This window comes from Chelonoidis abingdonii, chromosome 12 (assembly GCF_003597395.2).
Source record: "Chelonoidis abingdonii isolate Lonesome George chromosome 12, CheloAbing_2.0, whole genome shotgun sequence".
In the NCBI taxonomy this organism is placed as follows: Eukaryota; Metazoa; Chordata; order Testudines; family Testudinidae; genus Chelonoidis; species Chelonoidis abingdonii.
Window position 1 is genome coordinate 849381 of NC_133780.1, and position 22397 is coordinate 871777.

The following is a 22397-nucleotide window of genomic DNA, read 5'->3' on the forward strand; positions in this document are numbered from 1 at the left end:
CTCGCTGTGGGAAGCGCACGGAGGGGCAGAGGATGCTGAATGCTCCAAGGAGAGACCCAGGAGGTGAAGCTGTGTGAGCTTCTTACCCTGAACAAGTCTGCTCCGAGGGCGAGGAGGCTCCCCAAAGTCCTGACTGGCTTTGTGGGGAGCTGTTCCAGAGCATCGCCCAGGGACTCCGTGACAGGGGGTGGGAGCTACAGGGAGCCAGATGTGGGGGAATGAAAGGAGGGGCGGATAGCGAGTGAGAGGAAGCAGATGCCTATGGGAGGATACGAGGAGATGAGGGGGGCTGGGGGTGCACTGGGAGGGGAGTGAGTGCCAGCTGGGGGGAGCTTGGGGGAGAGGACACCAGAGCGTGCCACGGGGGACGGGATGGCAATAGAGGGGAAAGCTTGGGGAGAGGATGCCGGGGGGTGCTGGGTGGGCGGGACTCACCTGTTTTGACCTGCTGGAAGAAGGCCAGGTCCTGGCGCACCAGGGAGGAGAAGAGGAGCTCGCGGATGCGGATGTTGAGCCGGGAGAGCGTGAACATGAAGAGCCCCCCGCGGCAGCCGGCGGCCAGGGAGCTGGGGGAGGGGACAGACAGACAGACAGACGCTCATTCTGCTAAAGGGGTATCCTGTAACCCATCGCACGTCCCCCTCTGTTGGGAGCTGTGTGGGGGTGATGTGGGGAAATCACGCCCCCAGGGCACCGGTCCCTTGGAGAGCACAGTGCAAGGCCTGGGGGGTCTCTCCCCAAGACTAGGGGTCTCGTGAGGGGCACTGGGGGTCTCGTGAGAGGCACCGGGGGCCCCATGAGGGGCTCTGGGGGGCTCACCCCAGAGCTAGGAGGTCCCATATGGGGTACTGGAGGGGTCTCCCTAGGGCTGGGCATCCCATAGAGGCACTGGGGGGTCTCTCCAGGGCTAGGAAGTCCCATGAGGGGCTCTGGGGGGCTCACCCTAGGGCTGGGGGATCTCACCTGCCAAAGGAGGCCAGGCACATGAGGCCAATGGCGATGGCGAAGGCGTCAGGGTCGTAGGCGCTGCCCAGGATGTCGATGACGCGCCCTGTGTAGTAGGGGATGAAGGTCTCGCCTGCCACAGAGACACAGGCAGCGTTGGAGGGACCAGAGGCCCAGACAAAACGAGGTCTCCCCACCCCCCGAGCACCCCTTCCGCCCCATCACCCTGTGTCACACCACTGGGCCCATCCAGCCCCTGGTCCACATATCCCTTCGGGGGGGGTCCAGGCATCCTGGCCCCTGGATTTCCCACCCCGTGGGTCCGTGCCCCCTCCCTGCCCCACTCACCGATCACAGCCAGGGTGAGGAAGACGAAGGCCCCGGACAGGAAGGACTTGTCGGGCCAGGACAGCCCCACCAGCCGGCGCAGGATGGCCCTGGACTCCCGCTCCGTGTCCTCAGCGCCGGGCCCCCCAGCCCTGTCCCCCTGCCCCAAGGCCCCCCAGGTGAGCTGGGCCAGCCCCACTGCCCCATAGCTCAGCAGCAGCCAGGCCCAGGGGGCACCAGCCAGCAGGGCGGGGGGCACATCGGGCAGGGGCAGGCAGCTCCGCAGGGTGAGGTACAGGGGGGACAGCAGGCACAGGGCAGCCAGGGCCCTGGGGGGGGACAGGAGGGGCCGATCCAGGGCCAGCAGCCCCCAGGCCCCCCAGAGCCCCAGGAAACGCACAGCAGCTTCCAGCCAGGTGGCCAGCAGCCCCAGGGGGGCCAGCGAGGGGACGCCCCAGCCCAGCAGGGCCAGCAGGGTCAGGTCGCAGAGCAGCAGGGGGCAGCCCAGACGCAGGGTGAGGGGCAGCGCCATGGTAGTGGCAAGGCCTGCAGAGAGACAGCAGAGGGGAGCAGTCAATTGAGAGGTTCATGCACCGACTGACCCCCCCATGTCCCTCAGCCCCCCAATTTCCAGTTTGCCCCCAATTCATCGCCATCTCTTTCTGCCCTACTCTGCATCCCGATCCACCCCAATCCCACCCCCCGATCCACCCCAGGGCTCCCCACACTCCAGTCCCTAACCCACACCCCCCAAATGCTGTGACACCCACCCCTGTATTCCCAGCCCTCACCCGCTGCCCCCATCCCAACCTGCCCCCTAATGTCCAGCCCCCCCCCAGCCCAGCACGCACCAGTCAGGCGGGGCCCGTCCCCGCCTGCCCCAGTACAAGTGGGGGCGCTGGGTGGGGACGCGCCGCCTGGGGGGGGAATCCAGGGGAACTTGGAATAAAACCCAATAAACTGCCCCCCCCAAACCAAACCCCCCAAACCCCGCGGCTGCTTCCGGCCCTACCCTGCACCCAGTGTCCTCCCAGTGCCTCTGAGCGCCTGCCCCCCCCGCGCCCCCCGGCCAGTGCACCAGCCCCCGCGACCCCCTGGCTGCCTCCCCCGAGACCGGCACCTGCAGCTCCGGCTCCGGCTCGGCTCCGGCCCTTCCGCGGCTGCAGCGCCGGACCCGCCGAGCCGCCCGGTTTCGCTTTCGGGGGATTCCTGGGCGGGCCCCGCCCTCCTGCTGCTGCTGCCGGCTGCGGCCGCAGGGGAGCCCGGGCTGCAACCGGCAGCGCTCGGCTCCAGCCCCGGCTCCAGCTCCAGCCCTCAGCCCCTGCACCCAGACACCCCCCATACCGACCCCATGCCAGGCCCAGGTGCCAAGATTGACAAGCAGCGCCTGGACCCTAACCTGCCCCAACCCGTCAACCAGACACCCCCCAGCCCCAGCTCAGCTCCCTGCACCCAGCCCTGCCCCCAGTACAAAATACAGCTCGGCAGACCCTGACCTGCCCCAGCCCCATCCCACATCCCAGCCCAGCCCCTCACCCAGAACACCCCCCCAAGCCCCAGCTGCAGCCCCTGCACCCAGCCCTGCCCCAAGGTACGCAAATACAAGGCAGCGCCCGACACTGAACCTGCCCAGCCCCTATTCCACCCCCCAGCTCAGGCCTTCACCCAGACACCCCCAGCCCCAGCTCAGCCCCTGCAACCCAGCCCGCCCCAGGTATCCTAAATACAGCAGCCCGACACCTGAAACCTGCCCAGTACCCCATCCTACACCTCATCCAGCCCAGCTCAGACTCCTCACCAGACACCCGCCCCCCTCCACCCCAGCTCAGCTCCCTGCACCCAACCCTGCCCCAGGTGCCAGATACAGCAGCGCCCGGACCCTGAACCTGCCCCAGCCCCATTCCCACATCCCCGGTCCCATCCCTGGCTCAGCCCCTGCACCCAGACACGCCCCCAGAGCTCAGCCCAGCCCCACCCCTAGGTACCAAGTATAGCACCGCCCGGACCCTGGACCTGTCCCATCCACATCCCCAGCTCAGCCCCTGCACCCAGACACCACCACCCCAGCCCCCGCTCAGCTCCCTGCACCCAGACACCCCCCACCCAGTTCAGCCCCATCCTGCCCCCAGGTACCAGATACAGCAGCGCCCAGCTCAGCTCCCTGCAACCCAGCCCTACCCCAGGTGCCAGATACAGCAGCACCTGGCCCCGGCCCCCGGCATCCAGGCTCCAGCTCCCTGCCTTAGTTTCCTCATGCCTGGTGCACCCTGTCCCCAGCTCCTGCAGCTAAGCTCCCAGCACAGACACAACCAGCTGGGATTCCCAACCCCTGGGGGCCCTGCCTGGTGCCATGGGACTCAGCCCTCGCTCTGGGTTCAGAGCCAAGAGCTGCAGGGCAGGGGAACGGGGTCTGGGCTCTGGGCAAACAGGCCTCCGGGGGACTTTCCCCAGCTCTGTGCTGTGGGGTGTGAAGGTGGCCAGAGCCAAAGTGACTGTGGGGCTGGGAACAGGCCCGGGGCTCCTCACACAGGACGGGGGTTGGAGAGGTGGAAATCCCTCCAGCCCAGAGGTGATTCACCCACAGTACCGCCCTGGAGCCGGGAACCGGGGAGAAGGGTCTCCATGGGAATAGGGGCACTGCAGAGATTATCCAGCCACCCCGTCCACCCATCCCCAGGCATCTGGGCCCCCTGACCTGCCTCAGGCATTGAGTACAGAAAGAAACAGGACAAGGGCAAAGCTGAGGCTATGCTAAATCCCCTTCCCCACCCAAAACAACCCCCCACCAGCCAGGCTAGTCTGTGCTTGGCCTGGTGGGTGCTACCAGGGGTCTGTAGCTACTGTATGTACCATCTCAGCTCCTGTACCTGAGCTACAGCAGAACCTGAGTTACAAACTGACCAGTCAGCCACACACCTCGTCTGGAGCCGGAAGCGCACAATCCGGGGCAGCAGAGAGCAGAAAACCAGAAAAAAGCCACTGCAGGACAGTGCTGTGTTGAACGAAAACTACTACAAAGAACGGGAAAGCAGCATTTTTCTTCAGCACAGTAGCATTTCAAAGCTGTGTCCAGTCACTGTTCAGCTGTAAACCTTTGAAAGCACCAGAACGGTTTGTTCAGTTACAAACGTTTCAGAGCTACGACCAACTTCCATTCCCGGGGGTTTGTAACTCTGAGGTTCTGCTATGCAGTGGAAACAAAAGCCGGAGCAAATAGACCGGCCCACGAGAGCCGGTGCAGCTTTGAATGCTGACAAGAAATGTTAACCAAGGAGCCAGTGTGAATAAACCCTGATTTTACACCCCACTTTGTGGTGCAAATTGAAGCTTTGGATTCTGGCGTCCAAACTGGGTTGAAGCAAGAGACTTTTTGGCCATACAAATACAGGTGTAATTTTAAAGCTCTGCACAACTGCAAACCACTCGATGGTAGCACAGGTTTGTTCTCATGGGCCTGGGGTTTGACTTGGTGCAGTGGGGTGATGTCTCCCCCTTGTGTGATCTATCTCACTGTCCCCAGACAGCCCTTCAATCGAATCCCCCCAGCCTGGCTCCCAGTCTCGCTCTCTAGACATTCGGTCCGCTCCCTCACTGCAGTATCGCCCCCCACGTAGGGATAGACATATTTCACTCTCTGATCGTGTGGCTGCCTTAGTCCTGGACATGGAATCAGATCCAACAGGAGTTCCCCAGGTTCCCAGGCCTGTCGGGCAGGGCAGGTCAATCCAGACGTTATGTGACACTGCAGGAGAATCACCACATCGCCTCCAGCCAGACTGTGCAGCTCTAGGAATCTCCAATTACAGAGGGAGTTTGGGGGTAGGAGGAGGCTGAATTTCCCCAGGTTAAAGACACCAGAGGGTGGGTGTCACTGGGAGACTCCGCTTCGAAACTTCACCTGCTGTGAAGTCTGTCAGCGGCACCCAGCATGGTGTTCTTAATGTTTTCTCTGAATACTGTGGGGGTGCCTCAGTTTCCCCTTTGCAGTTCGTAAGTCTCTAGGTGGTGGGATAAGGGGGTGGGATTGTTGTGGAGCCCAAGAGGGCAGGTGTGATGGTGTCTGCACAGAGAATGACCCACACTCTGTCTCCTGGCCACTGATGGCCTGGGGTCCTCTCCAGCAAGGTGCCAACGGAAGGGGTTGGGGACAAAGAGATCAGGTGCCTCCTGGCCCGGGAAAGGGACAAAGGCAGAGGAGGGGCTGGAGGGTGAGTCAGTTTGGAGCTGGCTGGGAGGCCCAGCACTGGACCTGACTGAGGGGTCCTGTTGTCTGTACCTGAAAGCTCTGCTGTGGACTGTGTTCCTGTCGGCTAATAAACCTTCTGTGTTCCTGGCTGGTTGAGAGTTGCGGGGAATCACAGGAAGTGGGGGGTGCAGGGCCTTGTCTCCCCCATACTCTGTGACACAAACCTTCGCCTGCTGTGAAATCTGTCATCAGCGCCCAGCGTGATGAGTGACGCTCTGCTCCCAAGGGACCCTGCACTTAAATTGCCAGTGTAGATTAGTATAGCAGGGGGCTATGGGTCTGGAGTGAGGGGCACCGGCAGAGCTGTGTGTGGGCTAGTTCCAGGATTTCCAAAGCTGCATTAAACACCCCTGAATTTCTGTGGCTCCCCCACAGCTTCATCCCTGGAACCAGCGCCCCCCCATCAGACCCTCCCAGCTGCCCTGTGTGACTCTCCCTCCCCCGCGCTGCAGGGACACACCGTTAAATCGACTCCAGCAGCCGTGATTTTCACCACATCACTTTATTCCATCACACACAGAAACTCGTTTCACTGCCCCCCCACCGTCATGCCCCCCCATGCCCGGTCACTGCAGCCCTGAGTCTCGCTGGTCCCTGAGTGTGGGCACCGGGTCCGTTCCCGTGTCACTGCTTGGCATCCGCGTACTGGTGCAGCAGGTCGCTGACGTCCGTCCGGCCAACCCGGATCCAGCCATCTTCCTTCATGTGATACACTGGGGGGGAGGACAGGGAGAGCGAGGGGCAGCACCAGCCCCGAGAATGGGGGGCAGAGACCAGGATGGGGATGGAGCCCAGGCATCAGAGATGACAGTGCAGGGCCGTGCATCAGTCTTCCAGGACCCGGAGAGTGATGGGACGGGACCCAGGTGTCTCGGATGGCAGAGCTGAGCTCCCACCCCTGGGGCGTGAGGGGACGGGACCCAGGCATCCGAGATGGCAGAGCTGAGCTCCCACGCCTGGGGTGTGAGGGGACGGGACTCAGGTGTCCAGGATGGCAGAGCTGAGCTCCCACGCCTGGAGTGTGAGGGGACGGGACCCAGGCATCCGGGATGGCAGAGCTGAGCTCCCACCCCTGGGGTGTGAGGGGACGGGACCCAGGCGTCCGAGATGGCAGAGCTGAGCTCCCACGCCTGGGGTGTGAGGGGACGGGACCATGTGTCCCGGAGATGGAGGACCCAGTGTCGAGATCGGAGTGCAGGGTGTCACCCCCAGGTGGAGGACCCAACACCGAACGAGCACGGAATCCCACCTGGGGGCCAATCTCCCCCCAGACCTCGTCCCCATTACATGTTGACGAAGCCCCCGGAGTACTCGTGCGTGGTGGGAAGACGAGATTGCGCGGCGCCCCAGGTCTAAGGCCTCGCGCCACACTGAGGGTCAGGCCGGTACCGCTGTCATTCACCCATAGGCGTAGGGCTTCCCGCTGCCCGTGAGAACATTGGGCAGGTACGGCGCGCCCTCTTCGTCACGTAGTACGCCACCCCATGGGAAAGAGAGTCAGGGGGCTGCAGGGAGCTGGGGGGTTCAGAGAGACCAGTCAGGGTGTGTGGGAGGGGGCTCACAGGGGGGTTTATGGGTACAGGTAGGGTGGGGTGGTGAGTCTTCTCTATAGAAGGGCTCAGAGATGTGGGCATGGGCTCAGATCAAGGTCCGGCGTGGAGGCTCAGAGGTGGGAATTGGGGCATGGCTGTGGGGCCAGAGGGGGGTGCCTGAGGCATATGGCTGGGCCAGAGTGGGGATGGGGGATGGCTGGGGGCTCAGAGGGGGTGCCTGGGTGCATGGCTGGGGCCAGAGGTGGGGGCCTTTGGGGCATAGGCTGGGGCTCAGAGGGGGGTTGCTGGGGCATGGCTGGAGGCCAGAGGTGGGGGCTTGGGACATGGCGGGCGCAAAGGGGGTGTTCTGAAGGCAATGGCTTGGGGCCCAAGGGGGCTGAGGGTAATCGGACCGCGACTGTTCAGGACAATGCCAATAGGGCTTAGGTACCTTTTGCCCAGCGCAGATATCAATGCTCCACCGGACAGCCCCATGCCCCGGCTACGCACAGCATGTTCGCAAGCAGTTGGAGGCGCCGAGACTGATTCCGCTCCTTGTCCTCAGGCGATAGAGCCTGGGGGCCGGGTGGGAATGCTTGGGGTGGCACCTGGGACTCCTTCACCGAGCGCCCCAAACCCCCTGCATCCCCTAACACTCTCCTGAATGCGTGTTACATGCCCCCCATGCCCTCTGCACCCCAAATTCCGCGTCACCCCATAACACCCCATACCCTCTGCCACCCCTAACAACTCCCTGCTATCCTGTAATACACCCCATGCACCCATAATTTCCTTTGCTGTTGCCCAGCTCGGTCCAGGGGCGCATGGAGAGGGGCTGAGGGCGCAGGGGGATCCGGGGGGGGGGCACAGGGGAGCCCGGAGGGGGCCAGTCCAGAGGCTGCTCAGGGGAAGTCCTTGGGGAGAGGCCCTGGGCAGCCAGCGGGGAACGTGGCACCGAAAAGCGCAGGGATCCACCCCCGGGGGGCGCAGGGGGGAGAAGGGGGTTCCCAGCAGCCAGGGGCCGGTCCGCGCGACATCCTACAGCAGCGGGGGGGCGGTGACCCTCCCTGCCATGCCCCCCACCGCCCCCAGGGGCGCTGCTCCGGCGCTGGGCGCACACGGGGACCGGAGGGTGGGGGGCAGCTCTAACCTGATGCAGCCCGATCTGCCTGGTAACTGCTGACGCGGGTCCCCCGCTTGGGCGGGGCTCGGCTAATGACACCTCCCCCTATCTGGCACTGCCCTGGGGCGTTCACAGCTTCCCCTCCCTCCCCTGGCACTGCCAGGGGCATTCGCAGCTCCCCGCCCCCAGCACTGCCCCTCCCTGTTCCCAGCCTGGGGCGTTGCAAAGCTCAGACTGAGCAGAGTCTGCACCAGCTGCTTGGCACTCTAGGGTCCCACCACCCCAGGCAGGGACCCCCCAAGGGCACAGGCAGGAACACAGCAGCGTGTTCCAAGGGGGATCCTGCCCCCAGGGGCTTCCAGGTGGATGTGAGGCTGGGCCCTGGGGTGACCTGATGCTGCAGGGGGGGCAGACCCCAAGGATCAGGCAGGAAACACATGAGAAAACAAGACACTTTATTACACACAAGCCAGACAAACACCAGCCGCCCCACCCCTCACTCGCCTGCCTCGATTCCCCCAGCAAAGCCCCCCTGCTGGGAAGGGGCCCCGGTCTCTCTGCAGCACAATAGGTCTCAGAGCTGGGGTTTGTCCAGAGACGGAGCCCCCTGCACACCCTCTGGTCCTGTGTCCTGTGCCAGGTCCCCAGGGCGAAGGAGCCGCATATGGGGGGGAAGCTCTGAGAACCCCCCCACCCTGGGGAGGAACCACACGTGCAGGAGGAGCTGAAACCCCCCCTCCCTGGAGGATCCCCACGGTGCCAGCCTCACGGCCCCCCAGCTCCCAGCCCATCCTCGGAGCCGCCCCCCGCATCCCCATTGAGCTGTTTCTGCGCCAGGCGCCAGTAGCTGCCCTGCAGCGCCAGCAGCTCCTGGTGGGTGCCCTGCTCCCGGATCTCCCCATCCTCCAGCACCAGGATGCGGTCGGCTCGCTCCACGGTGCTCAGGCGATGGGCGATGAGCAGCACCGAGCGCTCGGCTCCAGCGCCCTCGTAAATCTCCTTCTCCACCTGCAACAGCAGATGCCTGGGGTAAGAAACAGCCTGATGCAGGGGGGGGCTGTGTGGGGAACCCCCCTTCACCAGCTGCCATCCCCCACCCCAACCCCTGCCCCAGCCAATGGAGTCTCTGTCAATGCTCCTCACTCCCAACCCACAACCCCCTGCTAGCCCTGGGCTCTCCCCCAGCCCTGCCGCTACCCCTCACTCCCAACCTGCGACCCCCCCATATCACTCACCCACAGCTGACTCTCCGTATCCAGGGCGCTGGTGGCATCGTCCAGGATCAGCACTTGGGGGTCTCGGAGCAGGGCTCGGGCAATGGCCACCCCCTGCCTCTGCCCCCCCGAGATCTGCCCCCCCATCTCTCCGACATCTGTGGGGGGGAGCTGAGGTCAGTGCCCTGTGAGGCATGTTAGTAGCGTGCCCCACTCTATACCCCCTAACACACACCCTGGGGCAGGGCTGGGTGCTGGGTACTGTGTTGTGGCCTGTGGAGAAGGGTTCTGGGGTTACTGGGGGGTCATAGGGTGGGATATGGGCTGGTGCCTGTGCTGTGGCCAGGGGGGAAGAGGAGGGGGCAGTTGGAGTTCCAGGGGGGTTGGGGGTCACAGGGAGGTACTGGGGAGGGGTCTAGGGTTCCCAGGGGAGTGGGGGGTACCAGGAAGTACTGGGGTGCTGGGGGAGGGGTATGGGGTCCCAGAGGTCTAGCGGGTTACAGGGGGGTACTGGGGGAGATGTATAGGGTTCCCAGGTAAGTGGGGGGTTGCCAGGGGGGGTACTGGGGTGCTGGGGGGAGGGGTATAGGGTTCCCAGGGGTATAGGGTTCCCAGGGGAGTGGGAGGTCCCAGGGGCACTGGGGTGCTGGGAAGGGGTATAGGGTTCCCAGGGGTATAGGGTTCCCTGGGGAGTGGGAGGTCCCAGGAGTACTGGGGTGCTGGGGAGGGGTATAGGGTTCCCAGGGGTATAGTGTTCCCAGAAGAGTGGGAGGTCCCAGGGGTACTGGTGTGCTGGGGAAGGGTATAGGGTTTCCAGGTGAGTGGGGGGTGCCGGGGGGCACTGGGTTGCTGGGGAGGGGTATAGGGTTCCCAGGGGAGTGGAAGGTCCCAGGGGTACTGGGGTGCTGGGGAGGGGTATAGAGGTCCCAAGGGGGTTGGAGGTCACAGGGGGGTACTGGGGGAAGGGTATAGGGTTCCCTGGGGAGTCGAAGGTCCCAGGGGTACTGGGGTGCTGGGAGAGGGTTATAGGGGTTCCCAAGGGGTTGTATAGGGTCCAGTACCTGTCATAGCATGGTGGCTGGGCGATGAGCCGTGGGCGTTGGCACGCGGGGCCAGCCCCCATCACCTCTGGCGGCTGCGCCCCCCAGCCCGCATAGGCGATGTTTTCATGCAGCGAGGCGGACGCGACCAGCACGAGCCTTCTGGCTCACCAGCGCCACCTGGGGGCGGTGGGGAGAGGAGTGAGGAACCGGGAGATTCGAGGGCTGAGAACGCACAGACTCACCGCACCTAGGGGGGTCAGAGGTCTGAGGGGCCCAGGGACCGAGTGTCGGGCTGGCGGATCAGGCTCCCCTGAGAGGATCCTGTTCCCGGGACTTCCTCTCCCCAACATCTGGTGATTCCCTGCCCCAGGTGGGGTGAGGAGAGGGACGGTGGGGCGATGCCCCAGCCATTGGGACACGCCAGGGGGTTGTGGAACACGTTGAGCGGGTGGAGAGTGGTACAGGTCCTTGCGGGCAGGTAGTGATGGGGGAAAGATTGCTGGGGGATGTGGGGGCAGGGGGGGGGGGAATTTACCCCTTTGCGGGTGGACGGTAGTGATGGGGGAGTGGATTGCTGTGGGGGGGAGGTGAGGGGACAGCAGGGGGTTACATGCTTGGTGCATAGGTAATGATAGGGGAGGGCGATGCCGGGGTGAGGTGGGTTGGCGGCGGAGGGGGGTACCTGCGGTCCAGGGTAGCGATGGGGAAGGGGATGGCAGGGTGGAGGGGATGCCCAGGAGCCAGCTGGGGGCGGCAGGGAGTACCTTGCTTTGCAGGTGTGATGGGGGAAGAGATTGCTGGGGGAGCAATGGGGCAGCAGGGGGGTCCTTGTTCGTGCAGGTTCGTGATGTGGGGAGGCAGAGGGGGTACTTGCTGGGCAGGTGTGATGGGCTGTCATGGGCGTACCTTGTTGTTGCAGGTTGGATGGCGGGGAGAGAGGGTACCTTTGCGGTGGCCCCGGGGGGTAGTGATGTGGGAGAGTTGAGGGTGGCCAGGGGGATACCTTGCTGTGCAGGTCAGGCAATGGGAGAGGAGAAGCCGTGGGGGATGGGGGAGAAATGGGGGCAGCGTCAGGGGGTACCTTGCCCTACGCCAGGTAGTGATGGGGGTGGCAGGGGGCGGTACCTTGTTGTGCAGGTAGCAATGGGGAGGGGATGCTGGGGTAGCATGGGGGGGGGCAGGGGGTACCTTGCTGGTGCAAGGTAGCGATGGGGGGAGTGTTGAGGGGTGGCAGGGGGATAACTTTGCTATGCAGGTAGCAATGGGGGAAGGGGATGCACGGGGGCAATGGTGGGGACAGCAGGGGGTACTTTGCTGTGCGCGGTAGCATGGGAATGGGATGCCGGCAGGAGCAATGGGGGGGCAGCAGGGCGGTACTTGCTGTGCAGGTAGCAATGGGGGAAGGGGATGCCGGGGGAGCAATGGGGGGACAGCAGGGGGGTACCTTGCTGTGCAGGTAATGATGCTCATACTCCCGCAGGTCCCGCCCATCCAGCAGCAGGCGCCCGCGCTGAGGCTCATAGAAACGCTCCAGCAGGGCCACCAGCGACGTCTTCCCCGCGCCCGACGGGCCCACCAGCGCCGTCACCTCCCCGGGGCGCAGCTCCAGAGACACCCCCTGCGGGGGAGGGGGGTTAGACATGGGGAACCTTCCCCCAGCCCTGGGCCCTCCAGCACCCCTCCCCTATACCCCCCATCCTCCCCTTCCCTGGTGGCTCTACCCCCACAACCCCCAGTCTGACCCCCTGATCCTCCTCCCCTGCAGCCCCCCATAACCCCTCCAGCTACTGTCCCCTGATTCATCCAGAGCAGAACCAAGGATTCAGGGCCCCTGAATCCTTGGTTCTGCTCTGGATCCCCCCTGAATTCCCACCCCTGACCCAAACTCTGTGCTGGGTCCCCCCACTGGGTACCTTGAGCACAGGGGCGTCGTCCCGGCCGGGGTAGGAGAACCAGACATCCTGCACCTGGAGATGCCCACGCAGGCTGGCGGGGGCCAGTGTCCCGGGGGGGCTGATCTGGGGCGTTCGCTCCATGTACTCAAAGATCTTCTCCGAGGAGCCCACGGCCTTCTGCACGCTGGGGTAGGTGGAGAGCAGCACCTGGGGGACAGGGGTACAGGCTGGGTGAGCTCACTCTACAGCCTCCCACTCACCCCCATCACTGGGGGGCCCAGAAGGTCAGGGCTGGGTGTAACCCCCCACAGCCCCCATCCCCAGGCGAGTGGTCAGCAGCCCCTGGAAACAGGGGACCCCCACACTCACCTCCACGGCCGTGGTGAACTGCATCTCGTAGAGGACGAAGGTGACCAGGTCCCCGGTGCTGACGGCCCCGGCGGTGACCAGCCGCCCCCCGTAGTACAGGATCCCCACCTTCAGCGCCAGCCCCGACAGCTGGGGAGGACAGAGTGTTAATGGGGGTCTGCCCTCCACCCCAAGGAGCTCTGGGGGGGGTCCCCAGCTTATGGGGGAGTGATGGGGGCTTGGAGCTTTCGTCAAGGCTGGGGGACCCCACCCTGATGGGGAGAAGGGGCCCAGCATGACTCCCCCAGAGAGGCCCCTTTGCCCTTCCCTGGCCCCTTCTGCCACCTCCCCATCCCCCAGAGATACCCCTCCTGTCTGACCCTGAGCATACGCCCCCCCCTGCTCCCTGCCACTGCCATGGGATACCAGGCCCCGTCCCCCCACCCCAGGGATAGTGTCTTCTGCCCCCTGCCCCCAGGGTTACCACACTCCCCTGACCCCTTGGTACAGTCTGCCAGCGCTTTCCCCGGCTGCACCCTGCCTCTGTACCCCCATTGCCACGGCAGCCGTACATCCCTCGTTGCCATGGCGCCTCCCCCCATTGCCGCAGCACCCCCACGACGCCCCCTTACGCTGTTGGTCCACATGGAGGCGGCGTAGGCGGCTGCCTCCTGCTTGTTGAGCCGGTAGGTCTCCTGCAGCCGCTGTCCGTAGCGCTGGGCGGCCCCCTCCTCATTGGCAAAGCTGCGCACCGTGGGCATGGCCTGGAAGGTCTCCACCGCCACCTCGTTAGCCTTGGCCAGGGACTCCTGCACCTGCTGCGCCAGGCTCTGGGGGGGAGCGAGGGGGTCAGAACAGGAGGTTCTGGGCACCCCTCTGCCTCCACCCCCCTGCCCAGCCCCAGATCTGTTTCCGAGTCGCTGCCCCCAGGGTAGAGCCCCCAGCCTGTGAGTCTGGCCCACATCCCTCGCTCCTAGCCGGACATGTACTCATAGCCGAATTAAAACGCAGATCGTCTGCCTGCACCCGGCTTACCCAGCAACCTGCCCCGTGTCACTGACCCAACACTTTCTTTTCTACCCCTCCCCAGTTTGTGTGTCATTTGTAGACTCTCTCAGTGAGGGTTGGTGTCAGAGTAGCAGCCACGTTAGTCTGTATCCTCAAAAAGAACAGGAGTCCTTGTGGCACCTTAGAGACTAACACATTTATTTGAGCAAAGTAACAGAACGCCACTAGCCGTCACCTTCAGCCCCCAGCTAAAACCTCTCCAGTGCATCATCAAGGATCTACAACCTATCCTGGAAAACAATCCCTCACTCTCACAGACTTTGGGAGACAGGCCAGTCCTCATCTACAGACAGCCCCTCAACCTGAAGCAAATTCTCACTAGCAACCACACAACAAAAACACTAACCCAGGAACCTATCCGTGCAACAAAGCCCGATGCCAGCTCTGTCCACATATCTATTTGGGGGATACCATCATAGGACCTAATCACATCAGCCACACTATCAGAGGCTCGTTCACCTGCACATCTACCAGTGTGATATACGCCATCATATGCCAGCAATGCCCCTCTGCCACGTACATTAGCCAAACCGGACAGTCTCTACGCAAAAGAATAAATGGACACAAATCAGACATCAAGAATAGCAACATTCAAAAACCAGTTGGACAACACTTCAACCTCCCTGGTCACCGAGTAACAGACCTCAAAGTCGCAATTATTCAACAACAAAACTTCAAAAACAGACTCCAAGGAGAAACTGCAGAAGTGGAATTAATTTGCAAACTGGACACCATTAAATTAGGCTTGAATAAGACTGGGAGTGGATGGCTCATTACACAGAATAAAAACTATTTCCCCAGGCTAATTTCCCCCCTACTGGTACTCACACCTTCTTGTCAACTGGGCCACCCTGATTATCACTACAAAAGTTTTTTTTCTCCTGCTGACAATAGCCCACCTTAATTGATTACTGTCGGTATAGTTTGTATGGCAACACCCATTGTTTCATGTCTATATATATATCTTTGTACTGTATTTTCCATTGCCTGCATCCAATGAAGTGGGTTTTAGCCCACGAAAGCTTCTGCCCAAATAAATGTGTTAGTCTCTCAGGTGCCACAAGTGCTCCTGTTCTTTTTTCAGTGAGGGTTGTAGGTTTTCTTCCAGATCATGGATAAGATGTTAAATAGCACAGGGCCAAGCACCGATCCCTAGGGACTCCACTAGAACCCCCACCCTGAATGACTATTCCCCATTTACAGTTACATTTGGAGACCGATCAGTGAGCCAGTTTTTAACCCATTTTGTGTGGATCCTGGGCACCCACAGGCTGCTGTGGGGGGTGGGAAGGAGGGGCAGTGGGGAGCAGTGCAAAGGGGGCAGATGGTAGGGGTGGGGGAAGGGAGAAGATACTAGGGAGTGGGGAGGGGCAGTACCTGGTGGAACTTCCCGGAGAGCTTGGGCACCAGCAGGACGAGGGGCAACGCGGGGTGTGGGGCAGGGGGCTGAGCAGGGCGGAGGGCTGGAGGCAGGTTGGGGGGCAGGGGGCTGAGCAGGGCAGGGGGGCTGAGGATTGGCTGTGGGGTGGAGGCGCAGTACCTGGTGGAATTTCCTGGAAAGCTTGGGCACCAGCAGGATGAGGGGCAGCGCGGGGTGTGGGGCAGGGGGCTGAGCAGCGTGGAGGGAAGTGGAGGGCAGACAGGGGCAGGGGGCTGAGCAGGGCAAGGGGCTGAGGACAGGCTGTGGGGTGGGGCACTGGGGGCAGGTTGGAGGGCAGAGGGCAGGGGGCTGAGCAGGGCAGGGGGCTGGGGACAGGCTGTGGGGTGGAGACGCGGTACCTGATGGAATTTCCTGGAGAGCTTGGGCACCAGCAGGATGAGGGGCAGTGTGGGGCAGGGGGCTGAGCAGCGTGGAGGGAAGTGGGGGGCAGGTTGGGGGGCTGGGGACAGGCTCTGGGGCGGAGGCGCGGTACCTGGTGGAATTTCCCGGAGAGCTTGGGCACCAGCAGGACGAGGGGCAGCCCCACAGCGGTGAAGAGCGCCAGGCGCAGCGACACCTGCAGCATGAGGCCGAAGAGGAAGGCTCCCCGCATCCCGTACCACATCAGCAGGCTCAGCTTCCAGCTCAGCGCCTCGCTCATGGCGTCCGTGTCGGCCGTCACCCGCGACGTGATGTCCCCTGGGCGGGGGGCAGCGGGGGGGGGTCAGTGGGGGAGTGGGGGACGGCTTCCTGAGAGCGATTCCACGTGACCCGTTCCAGCCTGGGCCGTCCAGCCACACATCACCCTGTTCCTACTCTCTCCATTCCCCCCTCATTCACAGCGTCTCCAGCCAGCCTGCTATGTACTTAGGGCCAGTGGGGGATGGGTGGTGGGCGGTGCGGAGCCCTACAGGGAAGTAGGGAGTTTGTGACAATGTGGCAGGGCCTGGGCTTCTCGTGGGTTGGGGCAGGGAGGAGCCCGGGGTGTCTGGTGTCAGTGTGGGCAGGGGGCTCAAGGTGGGGAAGCCCTGGGTTGGGGGATCTGTGCGGGGTCGTGGGGGTCCCATACCAGTGCGGTTGGATGGAGCGATCTCTGGTGACAGTATGGGAAGGAGTCGGGGGGAGTGGTCTTGTGGGTCAGTGTGGGCAGGGCGGCTCAGGTGGGGGGGAGCCCTGGGTTGGGGGTCTGTGGGATCGGGGGCTGGCCATACCAGGGCAGTTGGCATTGGAAGCTGATTTCCCGGTGCAGGACCGGGAAGGGGGGACAGTCTGGGGGGAGTGTTTGTGGGAGTCGGTGTGGATGGCAGGGCTGTGATGGAGCAGGGGCAGGGCGGATTTGACCTGGGAATGTCACAGGGGGGTCACAGTGGGGATGGAGACTTCCCTTGTAGGGAAGCTCCCTGAGCTTTAAAAAAACCTGAGCCGGGGTGGGGTGGGAGAAGTGACACCTTCTGCCTGGGAGGGTGGGGGCGCTGGACCAAAGGAGAGGGGGGGAGAGGGCCTGCTGGAGGGGTTTCGGTTTCAGTTTGGGCTGAGTGGTGAAACGCAGGGAACCCCAAGCTGGGATCTAAGCTCCCTGAACCCCCCCTCCCCCCCCGAAGGACTTGACTGAGGGGTCCTGGTTGTACCTACTGCGATGCAGCAGGGATGGTCTGTGGGGGGGGTGGGAGAGCCGGGGATGTCTGCAGGTGAGGGACGGGATTTAAGCCCGTAACCTGAGCCAGGTAGGGCGGAGGGGGTCAGCACCTTTGCCCAGGAAACAGGACAAAGGAGTCGGCCGACAGGAGGAGGGGCAGGGCAGTTTGGGTTTTGGGCTGGGTGGTTGGAATTCAGGGTATCCTAGCTGGGATCCAAGCACCCTGAACCCCCAGAAGGACTCGATTGAGGGGTCCTGGCTGGGCTCCAAGCTCTGCTGTAACCTGCGTTCCTGTTGTCCAATAAACAGGGCCAGTGGAATCATTTAGGCGAGCTAGGCGGTCGCCCAGGGTGCTGGGATTTGTGGGGGGCATTTTCTTCGGCAGCAACCACGGCGGCCGGACCTTCAGCCACCCTGGTCGCCGCCGGCATTTAGGCGGAGGGAGCTGGGGCAGGGGAGCGCGGGGAGGGCCGCCAGCAGCAAGTGAGGGGTGGGGGGCGGCACGCAGGGGAACTCCCTGCCCTGCCTCCTCCCCGAGCGCGCCGTGGCTGCTTCACTTCTCCTGCCTCCCAGGTCTGCTGCACCTAAGCTGATTGGCGCCGAAAGCCTGAGAGGTGGGAGAAGTGAAGCAGCAACAGTGCGCTTGGGGTGGAGGCGGAGCAGGGGTGAGCTGGGGCAGGGGGGGTGCCTCAGGGAGGAGGGGAGACCTGCCACGGGGGCGTGCCTCAGGGTGGGGGCTTGGGGACGGGAGAGGGCGCGAGGTGGAAGTTTCGCCTAGGGCATGAAACATCCTTGCACCAGCCCTGCCAACAAACCTTCTGTTTTACTGGCTGGCTGAGAGTCACTGTGGGTCCCAGGAAGAGGGGTGCACGGTCCTGACTCCCCCACACTCTGTGACACCTACAAGCCCTGTTTGAGACCGTGTTCCTGTCGGCTAATAAACCTTCTGTGTTACTGGCTGGCTGAGAGTCCTGGAGAATCGCAGGAAGTGGGGGGTGCAGGGCCCTGACTCCCCCACGCTCTGTGACACGGGTGGGAGGGTCTGTGGGGTGGAGGGGTCCCATACCAGTGCAGCTGGCATGGAAGAAGCTGATCTCCTGGCACAGGATGGGGTGGACCCTGGGGAGGGGGGTGTCTGTGTGATCGGTGTGGGGCAGGGGCAGGAGAGTCTGTCGGGCGGGAGGGGGTCCCATACCAGTGTGGTTGGCATGGAAGAAGGTGATCTCCTGGCGCAGGATGGGGGGGATGAGTCCGGGTGGGTCTGTGCGATCGGTGTGGGGCAGAGGCAGGGGGTTCTGTGGGGCAGGGGAGGGGTCCCGTACCGGTGCGGTTGGCATGGAAGAAGCCGATCTCCTGGCGCAGGACGGAGCTGAAGACCCGGCTCTGGATTCGCGTGTGGATCCGGTTCATGGTGCCGTTATAGAGACAGTCGGACACGAACTCTGTTACTGCGCTGTGGGGGCGGGGGGCAGTGATTAGTGCTGGGGTTATTGCCTGCCCCCTGACTCCCTGCTCCCCCAAACCCAGCTACCACCCCCTAGACCTGCCCCCCGACTCCCTGGGCTCCCAAACCCAGCCACCATCCTCCCAGACCTGCCCCCTGACTCCCTGCTCCTCCAAACCCAGCCACCATCCCCCTAGACCTGCCCCCCAACTCCCTTGGCTCCCAAACCCAGCCACCATCTCCCCAGACCTGCCCCCCAACTCCCCGCCCCCACAAACACGCAGCCTCACAAACCCAGCCACAATCGCCCCAGACCTACCCCCCAATTCCCTGCCCCCCAATCCCCAACACAGTCACCATCCCCCAGACCTGCCCCCCAACACTCAGCTACAATTGCCCCTGACCTACCCCCCAATTCCCTGCTCGCCCAAACCCAGCCACCATCCCCCCAGACCAGCCCCCAACTCCCTGCCCTCCAAACACAGTCACAGTCCCCCCAGACCTGTCCCCCAACACCCAGCCCCCCAACCAAGCCAGAATCGCCCCAGACCTACCTCCCAATTCGCTGTCCCCCCAACACAGCCACGATCCCCCCAGACATGCCCCTGAATTCCTGCAGGGATCTTGTTATACAGACCTCTGGGCCCATGATCCCAGCTCCCCTCCACCCCCCATGACCCCCCCTTTTCTCCCCACGCTCTATACACGTTGCCCCACCCCGTGAGCCCAGCCCCCCCAGCCTACCTGCCACGGTGATCTGAGGACATGGCCCAGATGGCCCGGACGAAGGCCGAGGGTCTTCTCGGCTCACAAAATCAGTCAGTCATGGCGCCCGTGTAGTAGAGAGGATTGCCATCTCCCCTGCAAATCCCAACGCACATGGGTCGGACTCCTGGCTGCTCAGGTTGGGAAGTGGGGGCTGGCGGTTAGAGCGCAGGGGCTTGGAGCCAAGGACTCCTGGTTCTCTCCCCAGCCCTGGGAGGGGGTGGGCTGGTGGGTTAGAGCAGGGGGGGCTGGGAGCCAGGACTCCTGGGTTCTCTCCCCAGCCCTGGGAGGGGAGTGGGGCTGGTGGGTTAGAGCAGGGGAGGCTGGGAGCTGGGACTCCTGGGTTCTCTCCCCAGCTCTGGAAAGCGAGTGGGGGCTGGTGGGTTAGAGAAGGAGGGTCTGGGAGCCATGACTCCTTGGTTCTCTCCCGGCTCTGGGAGGGGAATGGGGTCTAGTGGTTAGAATCCAGAGAGACCACTTCTCACCCATTCAGGGTCATTTCCTATATTTGTGCAGCCTCACACTGGGCCCAGGACCCTGTGACCCCCCACCCCACCCCATCGGAGAGCCCAGTAATGCACACAGGACTCGGTCAGGGTCAGGGCCCTGTCGCACCGGGCGCTGCACAGACAGGAAGAGACAGTTTCTGCCCAGAAACAGGACAGAGGCGTATAAACACACAGCTGGTTTCTGTCCGATCTGGCCCCTGGGCAGGGACTGGCTGGCTCAGGGAGGCAGGGAACAGGACACGGGGCCTTTCCCCCTCGTGCCCACAGCCACGGTCCCCCCGACTCACCGAGCGAGGACAGCACCAGGAACCCCGCGATGGCCACAAAGCGCAGCAGGTCGGGCCTCATGCAGGCCAGCAGACGGCCCAGCGAGGCCGAGGGCCCCGGCTCCCCCTTGCCGGCGGGGAACAGCTGGTGCCAGAGTGCAGCCACCAGCCCTGCCACGCCGTAGGTCAGGCCGAAGACGTCCCCTCGCCCCCAGCCGTGCAGCAGCTCCGAGGGGGGCGCCCGGGGCTGGGCCAGCGCCTGCAGGGTCACGTAGCCAGGCAGCAGCAGGCTGAGCAGGGTGGCCAGGGGCAGCAGCGCGTCCCGTAGCCCCCCGGGAAGGCCCTGTCCCCTGCCGCGGGCAGCCTGGGCGCTCAGGCTCAGCAGTGCCCATCGCGCCAGCGCCACCCCCCAGGCCAGCGCCAGGGGGTCCCAGGCCTGCAGCAGGGGGCAGAGCAGCAGGGCCAGCCGCAGGGTGAGGAAATCCAGCAGCACGACCAAGGGCAGGGAGAGCCAGGCCATGGCCAGCTTCATCCCCGGGCCGGTCCCTGCAGTGCTCAGCAGCGAGTGTCTAAATCTCCTAGTCCCGGTGCGGCCGGTCCCCGCCGGGGGCGCCCTCTGGCGGCCGTTCGGGTCACTGCGCTCCGAGCCGCTCCGGAGTGACCGCAGAACCTGTCCTGTCGATCCAGTTCCACTCCGCTTGGGGTCTCCCCCTTTCCCGGTGCGGGCCGGGGTCTGGATGCGGCTGCTCGGGGGTTAGCGGATCCCAGGCGCCGGGGGCAATTCCTGGTCCGGCTTCGCAGCTGCTCCGTGGAAACGCGCCGCCTGCAACTCCCGGCCTGGGCGAGGGGCCGCGAACTGGGGGGCGGAGGCGGAGAGAGGCAGGTCTGGACCCCGGTTCGCCGCCCGCCTTGGGAAGCTCCCGGCTGCCCCGATCCGCTTCTGGGAAAAGAGGCGGCTTCCCGAAAGTGAAAGTGAAACCGGATTAGCGCAGAGCCCGCCCTGGGGGGGCGCCCATAGCGCGTTACATGGGATGAGCTCGGACCCGGCTGAGCGAGGGGTATAATGGAGCCTGTTACCTATGAACAACGAGGGGAGCTTCCCCCCCGGCCCATAGCAAGCGACGCCCCCTGGCTCCGCACAATTACAGCAGGGCTGGGGGCTCTGCGCTGACTGGGGGCGGGGGGGCAGAAACCCTGGGGCAGAAGCTGTGTGTGAATTACTGTTGCACGAAATAATAAATCCCCCCATGGCGCAGATCCCCCTCCCTGCACCTGCAGCTCCCGGGGGGGCGGAGGGTATTGAAGCTCAGGGGTGTGTCTGGGGGGATTTCTGCTCGCAGCCAGCCCGGTGCAGCGAGGGGTCAGACTGAGCCCAGGCCATGGGATCTAGGGAGGTCTGTGTAGCTATGGGACTCACATTGCGCCCATCACCGTGGCCTCTGGGCACCTCACAGGCAGTTGTGGAATTATTGTCACACCCACTGCTGCCCCCCCAGCTGGGGGCCCTGCAGCACCAGGAGCTGGACCCAGGGCTCTCCAGCCCCCGGCTAGTGCAGAGCCCCTGGGATTCTCTGGACGGTCCCGCTTTGACCCCCCATTCCCCACATTCAGGCTGAAGTGGCTCCTGCCCCGTGGGAGAGGCTGGGCTCGGCTCCCTGCTCCGGGCAGGAGGCTGGTCGGACACTGGGCTCGGCTCCCTGCTCCGACCAGGAGGCTGGTCGGACACTGGTGGGTGTAACACCTGCCTGGGTCTGCCTGCCAGCCGCTCGGGGGCGGGGGAGCAGCCTGGCCAGGTCTCAGTGACTGAGGGGACGTCCACACTGCGCTAAAGGCCCTTTGCCCCCCGCCAAGTCTCAGGGCCGGGCCGGCTGACTCTGGCTGGTGGGACAAGAGATCGCTTGTGGATGTCGGGGCCGGGGCTGGAGCCCAGCTCTGGGGCCCTCCCTGAGATGTCAGGCCCTGGCCTCCAGGGGAGCCGGATTGTCCACACTGCGGCGTGAAGCCGGCACCCCGAGCCCGACTCAGCTGACCCAGCTGCCTGCGCCAGGGGCTTTTATTCCCATGTGGACGGACCCTGAGTGGTGCTGAGACCCAGTGGGGCCAAGGGCCGGGTCCCGGGGCCCAGAGCCAAGCCCAGCCAGCCCCACAGCACAGGTGGGGCCAGCCCAGAGCCCAGCCCAGCCAGCCTCACCGCTCTGGGGTGAGTGTGGGGTGAGCTCACTCTGCACCCTGCCCAGGGCCTCCCACCCCCGGGGGGCAGGACCCCCTGCTGTAGCCAGTGAGATGCTGGGGGTGTGCAGGGCTATAGGGGTCCCCGCAGCTTCCAGGCCCCTGGCCCAGCCCCCCTGCCCAGTGCAGCCGCCCAGGCGGTTCCTGTATGGCCCGGGACAGGCAGGGCCCCACCCGCCCCTCACCCGGTGTCAGGGCCCAGCACATGATGGATGGGGGAAGCGGTTTGGGACGCCGGGGGAGGGACGGAGGGACTCCTAGCCCCGCCCCCCAGGCCCGGGCATCACCTGTTGCCCGGCAGAGCAGGACGGGACAGGTTCCCAGCGGCGCCGGGTGCCGGGCGGCCCCTGGCGGCGCTGGGCGGCGCTGCAGGGAGGGCGGTGCGGC

The 22397-nt window shown here is 64.2% G+C and overlaps 3 protein-coding genes across 3 annotated transcripts in view; all 3 read right to left on the reverse strand.

Moving 5' to 3' along the window:
• Nucleotides 1-2481, reverse strand: part of LOC116821653 (antigen peptide transporter 2-like) — a 24926-nt gene extending 22445 nt beyond the window's left edge. The window contains exons 1-4 of the mRNA XM_032775007.2: nucleotides 2393-2481; nucleotides 1294-1818; nucleotides 964-1078; nucleotides 436-566 (exon numbers count right to left, since the gene is read on the reverse strand). Of these exons, the coding sequence (XP_032630898.1) occupies nucleotides 436-566; nucleotides 964-1078; nucleotides 1294-1804 (757 nt within the window). The 5' untranslated portion in view covers nucleotides 1805-1818; nucleotides 2393-2481. The remainder of the gene's footprint in view (nucleotides 1-435; nucleotides 567-963; nucleotides 1079-1293; nucleotides 1819-2392) is intronic.
• A 6266-nt stretch (nucleotides 2482-8747) lies between these two features.
• On the reverse strand, nucleotides 8748-9565 carry LOC116821666 (ATP-dependent lipid A-core flippase-like). Its single transcript, XM_032775027.2, has 2 exons — nucleotides 9409-9565; nucleotides 8748-9181 (listed from the first exon to the last, which is right to left on the reverse strand). The coding sequence occupies exons 1-2, from the start codon at nucleotides 9532-9534 to the stop codon at nucleotides 8939-8941; spliced, it is 369 nt and encodes a 122-aa protein (XP_032630918.2). The 5' UTR covers nucleotides 9535-9565; the 3' UTR covers nucleotides 8748-8938.
• A 9499-nt stretch (nucleotides 9566-19064) lies between these two features.
• LOC142047616 (antigen peptide transporter 1-like) lies at nucleotides 19065-20774 on the reverse strand. Its single transcript, XM_075071489.1, has 2 exons — nucleotides 19803-20774; nucleotides 19065-19102 (listed from the first exon to the last, which is right to left on the reverse strand). The coding sequence occupies exons 1-2, from the start codon at nucleotides 20311-20313 to the stop codon at nucleotides 19065-19067; spliced, it is 549 nt and encodes a 182-aa protein (XP_074927590.1). The 5' UTR covers nucleotides 20314-20774.
• Between the last annotated feature and the right edge of the window lie 1623 nt (nucleotides 20775-22397).